General features: G+C 33.5%; 1 protein-coding gene across 4 annotated transcripts in view; it reads left to right on the top strand.

Annotated features, from left to right (window-relative positions):
- Positions 1-23055, top strand: part of Ubr2 (ubiquitin protein ligase E3 component n-recognin 2) — a 129147-nt gene that overhangs the window by 44539 nt on the left and 61553 nt on the right. For 3 of the 4 annotated variants that reach the window (XR_007109405.1, XM_047557688.1, XM_047557690.1), the window contains 8 exons: positions 1339-1452; positions 8005-8135; positions 9878-10016; positions 10450-10512; positions 14564-14684; positions 16435-16542; positions 16948-17036; positions 18100-18198. Coding sequence is in view for 3 of the 4 variants with exons in the window: in XM_047557688.1 (XP_047413644.1) it covers positions 1339-1452; positions 8005-8135; positions 9878-10016; positions 10450-10512; positions 14564-14684; positions 16435-16542; positions 16948-17036; positions 18100-18198 (864 nt within the window). In the remaining variant the exon portion in view is untranslated. Of the gene's footprint in view, positions 1-1338; positions 1453-8004; positions 8136-9877; positions 10017-10449; positions 10513-14563; positions 14685-16434; positions 16543-16947; positions 17037-17930; positions 18030-18099; positions 18199-23055 lie in introns of all 4 variants that reach the window. The other variant, XM_047557689.1, reaches the window with a different exon arrangement.

Raw genomic sequence — 23055 nt, 5'->3', positions numbered from 1 at the left:
GGGCAGATTATTCCTAAGCCTATCCTGGTTCCTCTTTTGGAAATTGAAGATAGACCATGAACATTCAAAGGTTAGGGAACAGATGGTAAATGGAACTTTTACCCTAATCATAAAACAAAATGATAGAGGAGGACTATATTAATCTTGTTCTTAATTCAGAAGCTCTGCTGAGTTACAACTATTTCTTCTGTTTTTATTTGCTTTGCCCAAGTATTGATAATATTAAATTAAAGCAGCTACAAAATTGGACTCCCTACATTCTTGTATGTTCTCTTTATTCTCATAAATCACTAAAAGGATCCCACTTTCCTTTAAGAGATTCCCAGTTTCCTAGGCTGTTTTCTCTGTGGTTTGATAATAAAACACACATAAGCCATAGGGTAGAGTTGTCATTTTCCAAATGGCTGCCTGCCTATATTTCTTGGCATACATCTCTGCATCCCCTTGGAATATCTGAAATACATGGGATTTCATGAATTATATTGTGGTATATAACACACAAATACTTATACTTTGGAGAGGATATAATAGGATTTATTCTAAAATTTGCTGTAACTAATAACCCCTTCCTAAACTTTTCTGAAAAGTTTTTAAGAAAAGCAGAATTTCTGATCTACCAGTTATGAACTAGTAAGATTCTGTCCTGCCAGATTTCTTGAATCATTGCCTCATCTTAGGGAATTGTGGATAATTCTTGAATTGTGCAGGTGTGAAAAGTTTTTATGACCAGGTAGTCCACTTTTGTATTTCCTAAAAGCCCCTATTACCTGTCCTTTCTAAGAGTGGCTTTTTAGGGATTCTAGAGAAGAAGAATAAACTATTTCTGTAGTCCTTGTTGGTCATTTTGACCTTCTGCCTCAACCTCCTGGACTGCTGGGATTACAGACATGTGCTACCATGCCTGGCTAGCTATAGAAATTTTTATAATCCTTGAATGTGTATTACTTGTCATATTTTATTGTATTATGTTAACGTTATTACAACCTGATTGCGTAGACAACAGCATTTTACTAATTTAACCAAAATTCTGCAAGAAAACCATCATGAATCCTCATTATTTTCCTAATTAAGGAGGCCATGCAGACAGACTTATCCTCTTTAAAATATCTGTAGTTTATTCAACACTACAGAGTAGTTTATCTCATTATTTTGAAATCACATAGATTAGCCTACATATTTATTTAAAATAAAATATCGAAAGATTTTGTATTTTATTTCATCCCTGCAAAGAAATTAAACACTTAAGCAATGTTTTTTTAGCACTTGATATTTTTATTTATTATTTGATATCCCTCAGGAGATACCTATTGACATAATACTTTACAATTTTCTTTCAAGATGACAACATCAGGAGGTGGAGGTTTCTGTGACTGTGGTGATACTGAAGCTTGGAAAGAGGGTCCTTACTGTCAAAAACATGAACTTAACACCTCTGAAGTCGAGGAAGAAGAGGTAAAAACATTTTCATAAAGTTGCTTTTAAGGGGCTGGGGAGATAGCTCAGTTGGTAAAGTGCTTGCCTTACAAGCACAGGGCCCTGGGTTCAATCCCCAGCACCGCAAAAAATTAAAAAAAAAAAAAAAAAAAAAAAAAAAAGTTGCTTTTAAGGAAATACTGTTTTGACTGAGTTTTAAATATTTTTTAGAAATAGGAACTAGGTTATTGTGAGAAATGTTGAGCTCATAGTCCTATTATTGTTAACAGTGATTAATTGTACTTTGAAGTGCCTTGCATAGTGTGAATATTGTACAATTGCTAGTAGTATGAATCTGAAATTCTGGAAACTTAGTTTAATTCAGAGTTTTCATGTGGTTAGGATTTTTTTAAGCATATGTGAGGGTTTTTTAAGTCCTAATTTTATCATTGCAGGGGTTATTTTACTTGTTACATGTGGACTGATTAACTAGGTTAGTTTTTGTGTATTTTTGTTGTGAATAAGACTTCCGTAGGCCAGATAACTTTCTTTTCTACTACTATGCATGTCAGCCAACCCTAATCATCTTTTCTTAGTAAGTCAGTATCGTTGGATTTGTGATGGGACCAAATGTAGAAATGATAACTTAGTATAGATGATTCTCACTCCAGCTGTAATGCATGTTTCTGAAAAAAAAAAATTTTTTTTTAGATGATATTTGTAATGAAGTGGACTATTATTAAATAAATGCTTGGATCTCTGCTTTTTGTGACAATTTAATGTTTGTTTCAGGATCTTTATTTCAGATTTTATTATTTTTGCATATCATAGAGATATGTACAAAGTACTTAGAAGGCCCAATATAGAGTTGGTATAAATGGACAAGAATAGTCCTTCCTGATGCATTTACCACACAGGTCTTAAATATTTTTAACAGAACAACCAAGATTTTTGATATCAGTGCACTGTGTTTGTATGTGTGTACTACTAAATATTGAATCCAGAGGTGCTTTACCCCTGAACTATATCCCCAGCCCTTTTTATTTTTCATTTTGAGACAAAGTCTCACTAAGTTGCCAAGACTGGCCTCAAACTTGTGATCCTTCTGCCTTGGCCTCCCAAGTAGTTGCTGGGTTTACAGGTGTGCACCACCATGCCCAGCTAGATACATGTATACATCGCTCTCCTGGGTTTTGCGCAAAAAATTCAGTGCAGTCAAAAACATCTACCTTGTCTGTTTCATCTGCTTTGTGCACATCTTCTGGGATTTGCTTCAGAAGAAGTACGTGACCAGGGTTCCAAGTTTCTCCACCTCTGTTGGCACAGCTGCTGCTTCTTTTTTTTTTTTCTTTTTTTTTTTTTTTTTTGTTACTGGGGATTGAACTCAGGAGTGCTTAACCACTGAGCCATGTTCCCAGCTCTTTTATTTTATTTAGAGACAAGGCGTCCCTGAGTTGCTTGGTGCCTTTCTTTTGCTGAGGCTGTATTTGAACTCAATTCTCCTACCTCAGCCTCCTGAGCCCCTGGAATTATAGGTGTGTGCCACCGCGCCTGGCTACAGTTCAGATTTCAAAATATATTTGATTGAAGTTCTGCATGTAAATATATACATACAAGACAAATTAAGATATATTGGAAAGAAAAGTTTTGTACTTTAGAAAAAGATTAACAACTACTACTATTAAACTATTGGAAAAAACGTGCAAATTGTACATCTGGTTAAGGATCTAGCAGCCAGATATTTATCTTATAATTAACAATAAAAAGACATCCCAGTTAAAAAATGGATAAAGGACTTGATTAATGATTGCTCTGAAAAAAACTTAGTGGGCTGGGGAGATAGCTCAGCTGGTAGAGTGCTTGCCTCCCAACCACAAGGCCCTGAGTTTGATCCCCAGTACTGCAAAAAAAAAAAAAAAAAAAAAAAAAAACCTTAATGTAAAAATGACCAACAAGCACATGAAAAGATGCTCAACATCATTAGTCATTAGGAAAATGCAAATTGAAACCACAGTAAGACACCACTTCACAACCATTAGGAAAATATATACTCCAGGTCCTTGACTGGTTATAAAACTTTCAAACTCTGCCATTTAATTCCTGTTTAAGAATTCAGTTAAGAGAAATGAAATCTTCAAGCACAAAACTAAGGTATTAAAAGATAGCATTGTGGGAACTGCCATCTTCCACTAATTTGCCCAAATGATGAACACAAAGGAAAAGAGGAGGAGGAACCCAATATATGTTCTCTAGGTCTTTTAGAAAACATGGAGTTGTTCCTTTGGCCACATATGTGCAGATCTACAAGAAGGGTGATATTGTAGACATTAAGGAAATGGGTTCTGTTCTAAAAGAAATATCCCACAAATGTTATCATGGCAAAACTGGGAGAGTCTACAGTGTTACCCAGCATGCTGTTGGCATTGTTGTGAATAAGCAAGTTAAGGGCAAGACTCCTGCCAAGAGATTAATGTGCATATTGAGCATATTAAGCATTCTAAAAGCTGAGACAACTTCCTAAAACATATGAAGGAAAATGATCAGAAAAAGGAGGAAGCCAGAGGAAGGTACCTGGGTTCAGCTGAAGCACTAGCCTGTTCCGCCCAGAGAAGCACATTTTGTGAGAACAAATGGAAAGGAGCCTGAGCTGCTGGAACCTATTACCTATGAATTCATGGCATAATAAATATGAGAAATAAATAAATAAAGGCCTGTGAACTATAAAAAATGATTTTCTTAAAAAGAAAAAAAAAGCATTGTGTTTGGTATACCTGGTCCCTACCAACTAAATTCATACCTATATCTAGGCTCTCCACATTATATGTTTGAAAAGGAAGAGAGCTGTAATTATTTAGGATGTGGTTTGGTCTGTCAAAAATTTTTTTTATTAACATGAATTTTTGGTGATATATTCAATCTACATCTTAAGAAAAAATGGAAAATTTGATACACTTCTGTAGGGAGACCTTTTGGGGTTTCTTGGCTCTTGTCATTTACAGTGGGATATTTCTTCATTGTGTAGGCCAAAGATGAGCAAACTGTGACTCCACAATATTATCTGCAACCTCTTTTTGCCTGGCACTGTCATAAGCTGAGTGATTTTTTTGTTTTTAAGTAGTTGGGGAGAAAAAAAATCAACAAATAATATTTTGCAACATGTGAAAATGATAAGAAATCCAGATTTCAGTGTCCTTAAATATTTATTGGAACACAGCCATGCTTAATTTAATGTATGTTTGTAGCTGTTTTTGCACTGCAACAGCAGATCAAGGTGTTACCACAGAGTCTCTCTAGCCTGCAAAGACTAAAATACTATCTTACTCATAAAACATTTGATGACCAGGAATGTATGTTGTTGGAAGCCTTTTGTTTAGCTTGCATGGTTCCCACTAACAAAATGACTGTAGTATTACTGTCAGTGTAATAATAAGGGAAAGCCCAACCATGGCCCTGTGTTCAAGGGGGTTAATGGGCAGGGTAGTGGAATAGTTCCTCTCTTAGTTGAGAACCACCACATATTGTAGGATGTCTTCTTTGTTAATATTTATAGGAGTCCATAAGACATTTCTCTTAGGTATCTGCATTAGGAATTTTTTAACTGTGTTTCCTTTTGTTAAGGTTTTTGGAAAAATGACCATCTGTTTGGAAACAATCTGTCTAGTAGCCTGTAGTATCTATATGGAAATTTACATGATCTCCCTTTACAAATAGATGTAATCGTGGCTGCAATTTATTTACCTACTTTCATTTTCCTTTTCCCTGCTTTGTACATGTATTTCTTAAAATATTTTTTTCATATTAGATATATTCTTTTTTAAATTATCTAATTTATTCTCTTTAAAAAAAAAATTTTTTTAGTTGTAGATGGACACAATACCTTTATTTTATTTATTCATTTTATGTGATGCTGAGAATCAAACCCAGTGCCTCACACATGCTAGGCAAGTGCTCTACCACTGAGCCATGATCCCAGCTTTCAATTCTTTTTGGAATAAAATAATGAATATTAACTGAATGAACAGCCTTGGTGAAGATTCTGTGATTTGAAAATTTCAATTGCAAATATCATTTCCATTTCATTTGACTACAGATCAATGATTATTAAAAGCTCGATACTTCATTAAGTATTTTACTTAATCTATCTCATTTAATTCTCAAAATGACCTCGTAAGGCGGACACAGTGACACTTGCCTATAATCCCAGAGCCTTGGGAGGCTGAGACGGGAGGATCACTGGTTGGAGGCCAGCTCTAGCAACTTAACAAGATTCTGTCTCAAAAATAAAAAGGGCCGAGGATGAAGCCCCTAGCTTCAACTCCTGGTACCCAAAAAAAAAAAAAAGCCTCATAAGATAGATAACTGCTGTTTGCTGATACTTTATAGATGCAGAAGCTTGAATTTTATATTAAGAAACATGCCTAAAGTGTTCCACATAGTGCTAGAGCTGGATTTAATCCTAGATAGTACAGATTTGAATAATGAAACTCCTAGCAGTCCATTATGCTAGTTTTTAAAAACATTTTTAACAAATTTTTTAGATGAAATTCTAGTTCAGAAATCCTAATAATAAACCCATTAAAATGGTATTAATTTTGTTAATAAGGTGAAACGTATTATTTACTCATCAGAAAGTCAGTTTGTAAGATAAGAAAGATTATTTTGGGCCAGGCATGGTGGTGTACACTTGTAATTCCAGAGACTCAGGAGTCTGAGGCAGGAGGATCATGAGTTCAAAGCTAGCCTTAACTTAGCTAGTCCCTAAGCGACTCAGTGACTGTCTCTAATAAAATAGAAAAAAAGGGCTCAGGATGTGATTTGGTGCTTAAGCGCCCCTGGGTTCAATTCCTGGTACCAAAAAAAAAAAAAAAGATTATTTTGGTGATGTTCAACCTCATTTATGTTTTCAGGTGACATTATTGAGAAAATCTTCATTCGTATCTTACTTGCATTAGACAACCATTAAAATCTTCATTGTAATTCAGGCTTGCATTTTTAAAAATTTAAGCATTACAGGAGTATATTACATAAAAGATAGAATTTCTGCATAATTCCCTCTGCTATCTAACCACTGATAACCTTTATAATAGTATACCTTTCATTCTTCTAGCTTGAAAGAAAAGTCAAAGTTGACTTATCAACATGCTTCATTTTGTAATATAAATAATTCAAGAACTAAAGTTAGTAGTAATAATTGATGGTACAGCTTACAGTTTGGGTTCTCAAGAATTGGTGGTGGTTTCTGTCTGGAACCATTAAAGTTTTTTGTAATTCTTCAGTCCCTGAATGTTTTACATTTATAGGAATAATTGTGAGAAATGGAATGACTGTATGGTGATGTGATATTGCTAAGAAAGCTGAGTTTTGGTCTGTTTTCTATTTTGGAGTAGTGTGAGATTTATATTATTATCAAAACCTGTTTTTGAGTCCCCAGAAGGTACCAGTTCTGCTTCTCCCTGTACACAGGTCTCACAATGTTAATGACTTTTAAAGCCTGTGTAACAAATAATAATTAACCTTGCTAAGTGGAGAGGAAAAAAACAAAATGATGACAACAGAAAACTTGGTGGGATGTGTAAAGCTTATGAGGGAAGAATTATAGATAAAAGGTATTGTAAGAAATTGAAAAACCTATTTCTTACTGAGAAAAGTAAATTGACCTTCTTCAAGCCTTCGTTAGACCTATCTCCTTTAGGAATTTTGGTCCTGTTTTTTATTCCACAGTCTCCATTTGTTTTATCAGTTCCATTAGGTTTGTCTGGGGTGTGGGTATATAAAAATTGTGTGTGCATGTGTTTGTGTCTGTGTGCTTGCGCACAAGAATATGCGTATTATTATTGTCATGATGTTGTAACATGCTTTTCTAATTTGAGAAATAATGGAATGCTGTTTAGCCATTCATCTAAATAAAATGTTTATTTTTAAGATAAAGCATTAAGATTAAAGATTATATAAAACATTTTGCCAGCCTTGACTGATAGAAAGTATAATAAACATTATGCATGTTTAAAATAACGCTTTTTTACATTAACCTAGAAATTTATTGACTTATCCACTGTTAAATCTCTTGTATAGGGTTCCCTGATAACATGCACACATATCTCATGCTGCCGAGGGAAAAGAAGACAAATGAGCAGTTCCTAATATCCAAGAACAGTTTTCTGACTTTGATGAGTTCTGCCTTTTAAAATAGTCAAAATCAAGCTGTCCTTTAGACCTATAGAACTATTCTTACTTGCCAGTCCACACAGAATAGTCCTTTGTTTATTCTACAAATTAGAAATGAGAATATGAAACTAGGTGGTTTGATGTTAGATTTTAGCAGTCCTCAAATGTCATTCCAAAATTCACTGTAGTTGCCATTGAATGATTTGATTTATTCAAAATTGAGGTTGTTCTAATCAAAAACATTTTAGGAAGTTTGATTTATTGGGTTGTAATGTATAGGACTAAATTCATTGAGAAGTTGAAGCTGGAATACTTGTTGGCTTTCTCTGTACTATTTTGAGAGGTGGAAGCAAAATGGGAAAGAAGAGAATTAATGTGTATTTAACATGGTTGCATTTTTTTTTTTTTTTCTGTTCTTTCATTCAGGATCCTCTTGTGCATTTATCAGTAGACGTTATAGCAAGAACTTACAACATTTTTGCTATTATGTTTCGTTATGCAGTAGAGATATTAACCTGGGAGAAAGAAAGTGAATTGCCAGCAGATTTGGAGATTGAGTAAGTATAGTCCCTTTAGGAGTAAGTATAGTCCCTTTATTCTTACAACTAGGATAAAACCTTTTTTTTTAATGATTTGATTTTAAGAGAACAATAACTTTGATATTATAATTTTTAAATATATATAATTCATTTAATTGGTGAAGGTTTCTCTTGGTTGGTTGGTTAGCTGATTTGTAGTATATATTTAAACTGTGTTAAGTCTAACTGGTTTCAGTCATGACAGTTTTCTCTTTTTTGATGGTACGATAAATCTGAGAAGTTACTATACAACTCTACTTTTTATTTCCTTTATCACACATCCTAGGGAATGAGCTCTTCAGTGTTAAGTGGTTTGAATAAATACTAACTCAATTTTAATCATTTTGATTTTAAGTATAAAATTTATTCCACACTTTGAATGATTTCTTTTTAGCATAGAGCTCGCATTTTTACTTAAGATTATGAGGTCATGGACTTGTAACCAGACAGCTGGATTCAGCCACCACTGTATTAAGGGGAAATGCTTGCCTCAGCCTGCTCTTTAACTGAAAAGTGAAACCAAACTTGTTGAAATTGTGTCTGTAGTGAAGGATGAATTCAGGCTGCACATTGGTAGTATTTCTTTTTTGATTTTTCAGTGAGTTCCAGAGAATTGAGCTTGTGGGTAAAGTGTTTTTTAACAAAACGAGGTATTGCTGTAGTGTACCTTTTTGGAAATATTGAAAATCACTTAGTGCCTTGTAACTATATCTTCATGAATTTCAGGTTGGGATTCATTGTTCTGAGGTCTGAGTTTAGAGCCTAGAGAATAGGATAGTTCTCATTTTTCTTTTCTTGTTCAGAGCTATCAGCACAGAAAGGAAAATACATATCTGACTTATTTTCTTATAATATTTTCCCTCTTAGTTTTCTTCTACCTGAAAACTTAAATCATCCATATTCCTTTAGATATATCTCATGTTTCAAGTCTTTGATTGCCCTTAAGATGGCAAAATCAAAATCTATTATTTGAGGTTTTTCCTTCTCTCCAGACCACACGAATCTCATACAATCTCTTCCTTCTTCCCTGTGCTCCAGCTCCCAAAATTTACCTTTGAAAACTCTATGCCTTTGCTTTCACATTTGTCTCGCCTAGGGTTTCTCAGCTTTGGCACTGTTGGCGTTTGGGACAAGATAAACTATTTGTCAAGAGACTGTCTGAGGGCTGGGGATATAGCTCAGTTGGTAGAGTGCTTGCCTTGCAAGCACAAGGCCCTGGGTTCAATCCCCAGCACCGAAAAAAAAAAAAAAAGAAGAGACTGTCTGGTAGATTGCAGGATATTTAGCAGCATCTCTGGCATCTGTCTGCTAGGTGCCTATAGCATCCCCAAGCCCAGTCATGAAACCAAAAATGTCCTCAAACATTATTAAATGGTAACTATGGGAGGTGGAGGGGAATTGCCCTTGATGAAGAACCATTGATAGTCAATTCTGACTTTGGGTCTCAGATTGCTTCTGTAGCAATTCTTCTCTGAACTTCCAGACCTATAATACTCTGTTAGCATCCTTCTGTTCAGGTCATATATAGTTATACATTCAGTATCTTTTCTCCACCACTGTAATTGTAATAACACAGAGCAGAGACTGCAAGATGATTTCTTTACTGATACGTGCCCAATACTGGCCACATTCCATAAAGCAAAGTATGCTACTAATATTAATCAACCTGGAACAAGGTAATGTGCAAATAGATAATCCATCATTAATGTTTTATCCCACAGAGAAAAGAGTGACACCTACTATTGCATGTTGTTTAATGATGAGGTTCACACCTATGAACAAGTAATTTATACTCTCCAAAAAGCTGTTAACTGTACTCAAAAGGAAGCCATTGGTTTTGCAACTACAGTAGATCGAGATGTAAGTGATTTCATCATATTTGTATCATATAATAAGTTGAACTTCTACAGATAGATTACCTCAGAAAATTGCCTATTTAAAAAATTTCATTTGAGTATTGGCCCAAATGTATATTGGTATAACTATAAGCAGTAGTCAAAAAGTTTCAAAGGCAATATGCAGTTATCTTCATTCTACCCATTCATTTAAAATATTCATCTATGAAAAGGAAAATTTAAAAACCTAGTAGGATGAATGCTGTGTTGTTCAAGGAAACATACGTACTAATGGTTTGAAAAATGATACATTTGAAAGAAAATTTGAATTTACTTTTCATTGATAAGTAGAACAAATATTGTAAATACTAAAAATTGACGAGTTGTTTATATGTTCAACACATTTATTTCCTGGTGTATAAGGTATTGATGTTGAATAGAATATTCTTAATTTATAGGGACGTAGGTCTGTTCGATATGGGGACTTCCAGTATTGTGAGCAAGCAAAATCAGTAATTGTGGTAAGTAACTTAAAAACTTGCCTGTATTATTATTTTTTATTGCCTTCATTTAGTGTTTATGAATACATTTTTATTCTTTCATGAATATGAAGCCACTGTCAACTAAAAATCAGATTTACAGGTACTGTTTCTTGAGTATTACATTATTTTATCTAGTTTTTTGGGTTTTTTTATTGTTTTTGTTTTTATTTTGTTTTGTTTGGTACCAGGAATTGAACCCAGGAGCAACTGAACCTCTAAGCCACTTTCCCAGATCTTTTTATTTTTCATTCTGAGACAGGGTCTCACTAAGTTACTTAGGGCCTTGCTAAGTTGCTGAGGCTGGCTTGAACTTGTGATTCTTTTGTTTCAGCCTCCCGAGTTGCTGGGATTGCAGTTGTGTACCACCTTGCCTGGCTTTATCTAGCTTTTTAAAACTATGTAATATCGATAATAGAAAATGAATATTTAGATAAGATGTACTTTTCTATCTTCCTATTTGTTCACCAGAGAAGTTTTAGAAGATTTTTTTGCTTTTTGTTTAGTTTTTAAGTAATTATAGGATTTCACCTTCCCTTTTAGTAATTAAAATGGCCTTTAGCACCAAAATTAGAATCCAGAGAAAGGTGTTTCTTGGTACATGATAGCAAGATACACTCCATAGTCTACCAGTGTTTACTGTGTTATTTTTCTGTTTTTCTAAAAACTTTTCCCTGCTTTTAGATTTCTTTAAAAGTTTGTTGTTTATAACTATTTCATGTAACTGCATTTATATAATTGTTGGTTTTTGTTTTGTTTTATTTTTGTGGTACTGGCAATAAACCCAGGGGCTCTCTTCCACTAAGCTACATCCCTAGTTTATACTTTTTGAGACGGGGTTTCATTAAATTGCCCAGGCTGGCCTCAAATATACCATTCTCCTTCCTCAGCCTCCTTAATAGGTAGGATTACAGTTGTGCACCACAACTCCCACTGAAAAAATATTATAAAGTATTTTAAATATATATAAAAGTAGAAATAACACAGTGAACACCTATGTTCATTGAAACTTATTTTATTCCTACTTATTTAAAATAAATTAAAACATATAGAAGTTCATATCATCTTAATCCCATTTTCCTTCCTTCTTCCATAGAAAGAACTACTTTTTATTAATTTCTATTCCTATGTATGCCTTTGTGTTTCATACATAAAACATCTGTCAGTATGATATGTGTTGTTGCAGAGGCCTTTAAACATCATTTTAAAAGATTCATACTGAAACTGGGCATGGTGGTTCGTACCTGGCCTGGTGATTCATATCTGTGATCCCCATAACTCAGGAGTCTGAGCAAGAGGATTACAAGTTCAAGGCCAGCCTAGGAATCGGTGGTAGAACGCCCTTGGGTTCAATCCACAATACCACACATGCATGTACATACATTCATTCATACATACATACATACATACATACATGCATACATACATTCAGGAGTCATACTGAATATGTTATAGTGCAACTTGCCTTATTGTTTCAGTGTAATTTTTAGATTTTTCTATACTGATAGTTACTGTAACTCATTCTTCCTTTAATCTTTATAAAGTATTCCACTGATGATTATACCACACTTTTTCCATTCTTCTGTTGATGGACAATAGGATGTTTCCAGGTTTGTTTGTTTTTGCTGTGACAAATACTCCTGCTATGAAGAATTTTTTTGTCAGGTTTTAAAAAGTTTTTGCCAATCCTGTGCATATGAAATGGTGTCTCTTCAGTTAAATTTGCGTTTTTTAAATTCTAACTCTTATTAAACATAATCAATTTGATAACTGTCCTGTGGTCATTAGTAGAATATTCCCATTCACAGGAAATGCATACTGAAGTATTTATGGAAAAAGGTCATTCTGTGTATGACACCCACAGTAGTTTAAAAAAAAAATGTGTGTAGAGAAAGATGGTATGCAAATGATAAAACAGTTGGGGTAAAATTTACAGCAGATAAATATGGGAAAAACAGAAGATTATATGGATGTACTTTGTCATTTTATTCTTATAATACATTGAAATTATTGCCAAATAAAAATTTTAAAAAGTGTTCATACCATATTAAATGTTATATTACTATAGCTCTGATGTTCAAAGACTCTCTCAAATGGAACTGGTAATGATTTTGGACTATTTTCAGGAATGAGAATGTAAGATTTAGAGGCAAAGTTGTTTCCTTAACTTTGTTATTTTTTTCTTTCGCATTTGTCACTTCATATCTCTGTATATATTCAATAATTTTTTAAAATTTTTCCTTCTTTTAAAACATTAGAATTTGTAATCCTTGGTGGTGTTTGCATAGGAATTGGCCCATACATTAGTGGTAGAGAATAGAGTCCAGAAATGGATACTCATATGAGGAAAATCTAGGTACTACAAGGGGGAGTTATTCCTAATCAAAATTAGAATCAAAATTAGAAAAGAAATTGCACATTTTTTTAGCTATATAAAAAAATTTTCATAACAATATTGCATAAACAAAGTCAATAGACAAATGACAGATTCAAAGAAAGTACAGAACAAACACTCAAAAAAATGGACAAAGGATACAACAAACAGATCACAACAGAAAATCTAGATGGCCAGTATACGTGAAAAGAATCAAATTCATTAGTAATCAGTAAAATTGGAAGATTTTAAACCCATAAAAATGAAGAAATTAGAGTAATAAAATATCTTCTTTGTAGAAAATAGGAATACACATGTAAAACAACTTAGTAACTTTTGACTAAAGCTTTATCTCTCCTAGGAATTTACCCCTCCTACATACCTGTAAGTATGTTCATAAATATAGTGTACATATAGAATTATATGTACGTGGAAAAGATATGCTAAGACATACCATGTTAACGTAGGTTATAGAGATGGGATGAAACGAGATGAAATGAGGATTCAAAAAATGAAAAGGAGTAAAAACATGTTTCTAAAAAAGTGTTTGCTAGACTTGAATAGACATTTCTCCCAACAATAGATGACCAATAAGCACATGAAAACATGTTTAACATCACTAATCATTAGGGAAATGCAAATCAAAATCTCAGATACTGAGATGCCATCTGACTCCCATTTGTATGACTTCTATTCAGAAAGAAAAATATTGACAAGAATATGGAGAAATTGAAACCCTTGTGGATTGCTAATGGGAATGTGAAATGATGGTAGCCGCTATGGAAAACAATGGAGCAAGTCTTCAAAAAGATAAAAATAGAATTACCATATGATCTAGCAATTCCACTTCTGAGCATATACAAAAAGAATTGAAAGCAGGGTCTCAGAAATTTGTACAACCCAAGCGTTAACAGATAAATAATGAAACAAAATGTAGCGTAACATACAGTAGAATATCTTCAACCTAAAAAGTGAAGGCAATTTGGTATATGCCACAACACCAGCAACCCTTGAGTACATTATGCTAAGTGAAATAAGTAACAGATAAATACTGTATGATTCTACCTATGTGAGGTACCTATCATAGTCAAATTTATGGAGACAAAAAAAAAAATAGCATAATAATTGTTAGAAAAAAGAGTTGTGGGATTTGTTTAATAGATATAAAAAGTTTGAGTTTTGCAAGATGAAGAGTTCTGAAGATTGGTTTCATATACTGAACAATACTGAATTATACACTTAAAGTGATTGTGATAAATTTTTATAGCTATTTTACCATGATTTTTAAGTATTAATAGCATAATCACATCTATGCATCTATACTTATTTAAATTAAGTAGTGTATAATTAAGAAATTAAAGACATAAAGCAAGTTTAAGCATTTAAATCATTTATAATTGGTACGACAGATTTTCAAATCTGTGACTAAAGATTCAGGTTACTCGCAGGCTGGGCCTTGGTTTTGTATGACTCTTAAGATTTCTTCTAGAAAATTAGGATCTGAATCAAGTAAATCAAACAAAACAATGTTTTTCCTATACATATTCATGAAAAACTCATGATGATGATGATGATGTTATATTAAATAAAATGTTAACTTTTCTTTCAATCAAATGGACTTTTTAAGTTAGTTTTTTCATCTTGCCATTTCTTTTTAAGAGAAATACCAGTAGACAGACAAAGCCACTCAAAGTTCAAGTTATGCATTCGTCTATTGTTGCACATCAGAATTTTGGTTTGAAACTGTTGTCTTGGCTGGGAAGTATTATTGGATATTCAGGTAGGTTCATAAAAGCTTGCACTAATTGATCATTAAACATGAGCTCATATGCCCTTGCAAAACTGTTTTTGGAAAAATATCAAGTGAAATAATTTCTTGCTTTAATTTCACATTTAAAAATACCATGTCAGGATATCTTTTTGCACAGAAAACCTGAGTTTACCTAATTTTGTCCCACAGGATTTTTAAATGTACACACAAGGGATTTTCAGTTCAAATAATACAGGGAACAATGGGCTAAACAATAATAAACAACTTTAAGATGCTAATGCAATGTAAATCTCAATAACTTGATAAAAGAACTTTTTAAAAAATGGAGCGTCCTGTGGATCTCTTCATAAGCTGAGTAAACTAGAAAATGCTGCTGAAAATAAAACCCAATGATAGGCAATTTAAATGGTAAAACACTCATTAGTATCTGTTTTGACTCCCTACAACTTTTGATTACCAATAATTTGCAATTGAAAATTTGCAAATTGGAAGTTACTGATTTGTATTTGTTTTTTTGTGTTGTTGTTTGGTTGGTTGTTTTGTTGCTTTTCCACAATCTACAAATTAGATAATATAATGGTAACATAATTATGAACCCTCAAGTTCAAAGCCAAAGACAAGTTTGATGTATAACACTGAAGAGTAAGAAAGGATAGATCGGGGCTATCTGTCATACTACTGTTTAGCCAAGGCTGCAGGTAAATTGCATTCCAGTGTTACTGTAGAGAAAATAACTAAAATATTAATATCAAATGCTATTAGAGCATTGCCACACTGCAAACTGACAGTTGCAAATGTGGAGGTGCAGAAGTATAGGAGAACATTTTTACCTGCTTTGCCTAGAAAATGTCTTTTTAATTATTTTTCTTGGCCCCATATTCTTTAGTTTTTGGACTTCTCCATCACATACCTATATGCCAAGTACTGTGCTGTGGTATTAATGAATAGTATCATGAAAGTAATTTTGTGCTGAAAATTTTCTTTGAGACATTTATCAATAACTTAAATACTTAAATGTTTAATACTTATGAGATTTTTCTCTTTAGCTTTTTAAATGATTTCTGACAGTTTTTATAATAAAAAATCCATTTTTAAAAATTTTGCATACTTGAAGACTAAAAATAACTACTTAAAGTGTAAAGTATGGAACAAAATGTTAGTTTTGGTTATTTAAAGGCTTATATTCATATATGAAGAACTTTTCTAAAGTTTAGCATTTAGAAGATGTTGTAATTTGTCTTCTAGGGTCTTTTATGTGGCAGATCCACAGTGAATTTTTGTTTAACAAATGAAGGATATTTCGCATAGCAACTCAGAAAACTTGCTGGTATATATTATAGTCCAGAAGTCATGTACTCTTTCTTTTAAATGTTAGCACAATTTTATATTGTACCTACCTTTAGTTATCATGGAGTATATAGCCATTTGATTACCATCTGCTTTAATTAGCATAAGTGCTCAGTTGTTTAGTGGTTTCTTTCTCTAATTCATTAAAACACAAGATGTCATTGCCTTTCTGAAAGACATTTATTTTGACATTTTATAGTAAGAGTTATATGTAATGTGAGATTTCATTTTTTTCATTTTTGTAAAAACATCATAAAGTTAATATAGTCACTTTCTCTAAGAAAATTTGATCTTGAATAAAACACATAAACCATAAAAAAAAACTGTATACATCCATGTGAACATATACTAAAATGTCACTTTATATTATTTGAAGTAGCCATCTAATGACTACTATTCCTCCTATTTAAAGATGGCCTTCGCCGGATTTTATGTCAAGTTGGTTTACAAGAAGGACCATATGGTGAAAACTCTTCTCTGGTGGATAGATTGATGCTTAGTGATTCCAAATTATGGAAAGGTGAATCTCTTAACTACTTTTAAGGTATAAACGGTTGGGATGTTAAAGTTCTTTTTATTTTTAAATTAGCATTGCAGGACCTGTATATAGCCCCGTGGTGGAATAAGTATGTAGCATGTGAGAGGCCCTGGGTTCATTTGACAGCACTAAAAAATAAAGGGGGTGGGGGCAGTACAGTCTTAGCCTTTGGGAAAAACAACATTGTTTTTGATCTATACCCCAAATTAAATAATCTTTATGTTTTGTTAGAAAATTATATTTAGAAAACCTAATTTTATTAGCACAAAATATATGCTAAGAAAAACATGTAGAATTACTTGGGAGTTTTAAAAGACAGTCACATAAAAACTTTAATTTTTGGCTTCTTGGATATAGCAACATCTTACACCTGCTCTTTTTCTAAAGGTGCTAGGAGTGTATATCATCAATTATTCATGAGCAGCCTACTTATGGATTTGAGATACAAGAAACTATTTGCCATTCGATTTGCAAAGGTAAGTGTTTTCTGAGTTCTCAAGATTAATGAAATAGGTTATATACAAAATAACTATAGTTCAAGATTATTTCTGGACTCTAAAAAATTAGCATCTACTAGTAATCAACATTGATTTATCTTATCAATAAAATAAAGTTACAGTAATAAAATTATTTAGCAACTCCCTTGATATCATAAATATCCATCTGTGCAGTATTTGTCAAATATGAAGTGATAAATGAAGAATTAAATCTGCCATTTTGAATTATGCTTTCATTGGTCCTGTTAAAATTCATATAAGGAAACAGTAATCTTGGTTGAAACAATACACATATATGGATAAGACTTAGGAATTATGAACTCTAGATAATTGATAAAAGTTAAGTTCTCCCTTTCAGCAACATTTGATTAAGCTAACCACTTATTTTTTTTTATTCCCCTGAATTAGGAGTTTTTAACTAAGGAAGCTTGTAAGAATTCTTTGGAGAGCTCCTTCAAAATACATGTGTTTGTGTTCCATTCTCAAATCTACTGAAGCAGCTTCACCATGAGTGGGACCCAAGCATGTGTACTTTGCAGGAGTCATCAAATGATTCCGATACACATCCAGAAGTAGTGAAAATCTGTTTTTATGAAAAACATTGTAATGTTGCTATTTTTTGGCCCCACCATTTAAAATGTCATCCTAGGATTTTAATAAACTACCTTTGGGCTCAAGAAAAATCACTGTTTACACATGATTCCACAGGTTCCAGTGAATCAATATTTATACAGTATTTAATCAGTAGAAATCAGTCCAATTATTGTTCTCATAGCAGTGTTATCCTATAGACTTATCCAGCACTGACTTCATTATAATCCTTAAACCTTTGGTCAATGTGGATTAGAGGTGAATCTCCCCCTTGTTGTTTAGAATTACCAGCAGTTGCAGAGAGATTTTATGGAGGATGATCACGAGCGAGCAGTGTCGGTGACTGCTCTGTCTGTCCAGTTCTTCACCGCACCTACTCTGGTGAGTAGTGCTTGCCTTTTCTTTGTAACTGATAGCTGGCACTCCTTGCCTTTTTTTGCCTTCTTAATAGAACTATGAGCGTTTGCAGAGTGATTATGTGACAGATGACCACGACAGAGAGTTTTCAATCGCAGACCTCTCGGTTCAGATATTCACAGTTCCTTCACTTGTAAGTACTGAAAGACTAGAAGAACTTTCTTGTTTTAACTAACAGAAATAAGCCTTAAAATAATAGAAAATTAAGATCTGTATATTCCTGCACAGAGTAATATTTTACTAATAGGCAGTCAGACTTTAGACACCTTCAACTACACTAGAACATATCCTTGAATATCAAAGTAATTCTGGGGGAAAAGTCAGTGAAACTCAATTCATACTTTATTAAAGTACTCCTGGAGGTTTTGAACTGAAAGTTAACATTAAGATGATTGGTTTATCAAATTTATCCTTGACATTAGAATCAGAAAGATATTGTATACCATCTCATTTTGATAAATTTTCCTATTCTCCCACTCTTCCCCATACCGAAAGGGTAGGGAGGAGAAGAATAGAAGTTCATTGGATTGGACAAAGGGGAATGAAGGGAAGGGAGGAGGGATGGAAGTAAGAAAGACAGTAGAATGAATCAGACATAACTTTCCTATGCTCATGTATGAATACATGACCAGTGTAACTCTACATCATGTAGAACCACAAGAATGGGATCCTCATTAGATAGGTTATACTCCATGTAAGTATAATAGGTCAAAATACATTCTATTGTCATGTATATCTAAAAACAACAAACAAAAAGAAAGGGTTGACTAAGGCAATTAAATCATGATGGTGGTCTTTTATTAAGCTTCACTACTTGCTCTTAAAGCCATCATTATGTTTTAGTTCATACAGTAATTTAAAAATCATATTTTCGATTCAATAAATTTATTGAGCACCTATTATTTCTTAAGCACATAAAATTTAAAATGCAGTGGTAAAACAGGTGTGATCCTTGTCCCTACTTAGTGGGAAAGTGTCACACAAACAGTTAATTAAATTATAATGAAAATTCTGAAGAATTTGATATATTCGAGAGAGTGGGGATTGGAGGTATTACTCTGTGGTGAAGTACTTACCAAGCTTGCTAAAGGCCTTGGGTTCCATCTCCAGCATTACAAAAACAAGAAAAAGGAAAAAAGACAATAAGAGGGATCTGAGCTTCTCTCACAATTCAGAGAGGAATGTCTTTGTTAGGGGGTTTGAGGGAAGGTTCTTGCTGAAGGACTGGCCCTTGAGAACCTGAGGTAGGGAGGGAAAACAGGAAAGCCAGTACACTTAAAGATCCTTGAACATGGAATGAAATTGTATAAATTTAAGAGTGTTTTACAGTTCCTTTACTAACAAGACTTATTTTCCAGATTTTAAAAAAATGACCCCCACCTATTTCTTTTTGTTGAAGGTTATATTCTAGTAAAGGATATATTCTAGTGAAGGGTATATTGTAGTATTACCCATTAATGCTATTATTTTAGGCTAAATTAAGGGATTTGGTTTTCATCTTAAGAGCATGGGAGAGCAATGAAGAATTTTGTGATTCTTTCGGGGTTTTCTTTGTGGTGTGGGGGATAGAACCCAGGGCCAAGCACATGTTAGGAAAGCACTCTACAACTGAACTGTACCCTAAGTCTCAGGAGTTTTGAATGACATTAAAATCATTTAAATGACATGTAAAATCATTAAGATGACATTTAAAATCACATTAGTGATTTTAAAAGATCATGCTGTTTGTAGTTTGGGGAATAAATTTGAAAGGTCTTAAGTGAATGTGGATGGGAATGCAAAATGATGCAGCCATTATGGAAAGCAATATGGAGATTCCTCAGAAAACTTGGAATGGAACCACCATTTGACCCAGTTATGTCACTCCTCAATTTGTACTCAAAGGACTTAAAATCAACATACTACAGTGTTGCAGCCACATTAATGTTTATAGCAGCTGAACTCACAGTAGCTAAAATATGGAACCAACCTAGGTGCCCTTCAACAGATGAATGGTTAAAGAAAATATATATGTATATACACATACACAATGGAATATTACTCAACTTTAAAGAAGAATGCAGTTATAGCATTTGCTGGTAAATGGATGGAGTTAGAGAATGTCATGCTAAGTGAAATAAGCCAAACCCCAAAAAACAAAGGCTGAATGTTTTGTCTGATATGTGGATGCTAATTCACAATAAAGGAGGGGGGATAGGGAAGAATAGAGTCACTTTATATTAGGTAGAAGGAAGTGAAGGGAGGGGAAAGTATGGAGTTAGGAAGGATAGTAGAGTGAAACAGACATTATTACCTCATGTTCATATATGACTGCATGACTGATGTGATCCTACAGTATGTATAATCAGAAAAATGAGAAATTGCACTCCATTTATGACCTATCAAAATGTATAAATGCATTCTACTGTCATATACAAAAAATTAGAATAACAACAAAAAATAAATAAATAAAAAGTGAATGTGGGGAACCTAAATAGAAGAGAACCTAATTAGAACCTAATGTGACCCTAATGCAGTGATCCAGATAAGAATTGATGCTAACTATGGCTATGAGATACTTTTGGGTAGTAAAATCTACAGAACTAGTCAAGTGGGTTTGAGGAATGTTGGATTTGGTGACTGGCTTAGATGTCGAGATTGAAGGAGAAGTATAACAATGACTCGGAATTTTTGACTTATAACTGAATGGAATTTCTAGACATAAGGTATTCCATAGAATTTCTCTTCACTACACTTAATTGATACCTTAGGGCTAATGGAAAATATGGAAGAGTGGTAATAGTAGTATTTTCAGAGTGGCCTCACCCTCTGACACCATCTTAATGTCCTTGATTCAGATCTGTTTCTGAAATCTCCCTTCCATAGATTAGTAGTACCTAACTACCTCCATTGGTTGACAGATACATCTGAATTCTAGGGTTACCGTAATTCCGGTTCTGCAATTTAGAATCTTGATACTTAAAATGCTTCAGTAATAGAGTTCGCCAGTACTGGGGTTATAGCTCAGTGGTGGAGCACTTGCCTAGTACATGTGAGGCACTGGGTTCTATCCTCAGCACAATAAATAAATGAATGAATGAATGAATGAATGAATGTACATGTGAGGCACTGGGTTCTATCCTCAGCACCATAAATAAATAAATGAATGAATGAATGAATAAATAAATAAATAAATGTGTTCATCTACAAATAAAAAATAAATTTAAAAAAAGTTAGCCTCTCAAGTAGAATGAAGTAGTTCAAAGGGGAATAGCCAACCTGTTTTAAAATTGTTTTAGTTGGATAAATAATTTTGCTTTTGAACTTACCTATTTTCTCCCCCAGGATAAAATAAAAAATTAAAGAAAAATCAAAAGCCAAATGGCAAAATGTAACAATTCCAAACACACAAAAATGTTAGCAAAAGTAACACCCTCCCAGTGGAAATATTCAAATAGAGGCTCAACACCCATGTGAGGGATGTTAGGGAAATAATCTTTTTTTTCTTTTTCTTTTCTTTTTTTTTTTTTTTTTTTTTTTTGGTGCTGGGGATTGAACCCAGGGCCTTGTGCATGCAAGGCAAGCACTCTACCAACTGAGCTATATCCCAGGGGCTGGGAAATAATTTGTATGAAGGAAAGGCAGAAATGTGGGCTGAGTATCCAGTAAGGTCCTTCTCATCTGTGTTGCTTTAATGCTTCCTGGGCAGTTCTACTACTATGTTAATATCCTTGAAAAGATAAATACAATTAATGAGATTAGCAGGGGTGAAAAGAGGGAACAAGTGAACACAAATGCAAACACAGACCAAGAAACACATTATAGTGCTCCTTTGTCAAGAGTTGGTTTGGGGCCTAGGGTTGTGGCTCAGTGGTAGAGTGCTTGCCTAGCATGTGTGAGGCACTGGGTTCAATTCTCAGCACCACATATAAATAAACAAAATAAAGGTCCATTGACATTTAAAAAAAAAAGGTTGGTTTGGTTCTGTATTCAGTTTTCTCTTAGGGATTACTTGACATTGCTAAAAGATGTTTAGTAGCCATTATTTCACCCAGTAAATGCAGAAGATACTTAATAAAGTAAGTAAATACAGAGAATTACCACTTTACATTTATTTACTGCTTTACACTGTCTTTTTAAGAGTTCATTTGCTTTGCCTCTCCAAATGCAGGGCAAGGCTTATGGTTTGCTCTCTCTTGTGACCCTCAGGGATTCCAACTGTTTTACCCAACCTTAAGAGATTCTCAGTTAATAAATGTTATTTTATCTGCGAGTGGTGATGCATGCCTGTAATCCCAGCCACTCAGGAGGCTTGCAAATTCAAAGCCAGCCTCAGCAACTTAGGCCCTAAGCATCATATATATATATATATATGTAGTGTGTGCATGTGTGTGTGTGTGTGTAACCATATGTATGTAGTGTGTGCATGTGTGTGTGTGTGTAACAAATGGTTACACACCATTTGTATGGTTAATGAAACAAATACATTCATTGGTAAAAGAAAAGGGAAAATCTTGTATCGTTGATCTATTAATGTAGTTAATATATTTGTTGGTTTTTCTACTTTTGAAGCATGCTGATACTGTATTACAGATGTTACATGGCCACAGTGCTAAGCTTGGTTTGATGGTATTTTATTTAGAATTTTTGCATATATATTCACAAGTTAGGTAGGTCAATTTCCCTCCTGTGTGTGTTTTTAATTAGATTTTGACCTTGTAAAATAAATTGGGTATATTTCTCCTCTTTATACTCTAGAACAAATTAAATAACAGAAGAATTACCTAGGTTGTGGTGGTTGTTAAAGATTTAATCTAAGAATGTTTGGGAGGTTATATCTTAGAAATACTTTTCAGATTTTATTGTGAGCTAATTTTTATAATTATATTTTTCTTAGTTGCAGATCTTCTTCACCCTAACCTGGTGTCACTTACATACTTAATACCATTCTCTACTCTAGAACAATAGGCTTGCTTCCAGATCACCCATGGAACTATTGAAAGTAGTTTTC

Source organism: Sciurus carolinensis, chromosome 7, assembly GCF_902686445.1.
Source record: "Sciurus carolinensis chromosome 7, mSciCar1.2, whole genome shotgun sequence".
NCBI classification, from domain to species: Eukaryota; Metazoa; Chordata; class Mammalia; order Rodentia; family Sciuridae; genus Sciurus; species Sciurus carolinensis.
Note: the sequence above shows the minus strand (reverse complement) of the source record. Positions and strands in the feature narration are given on the sequence as shown.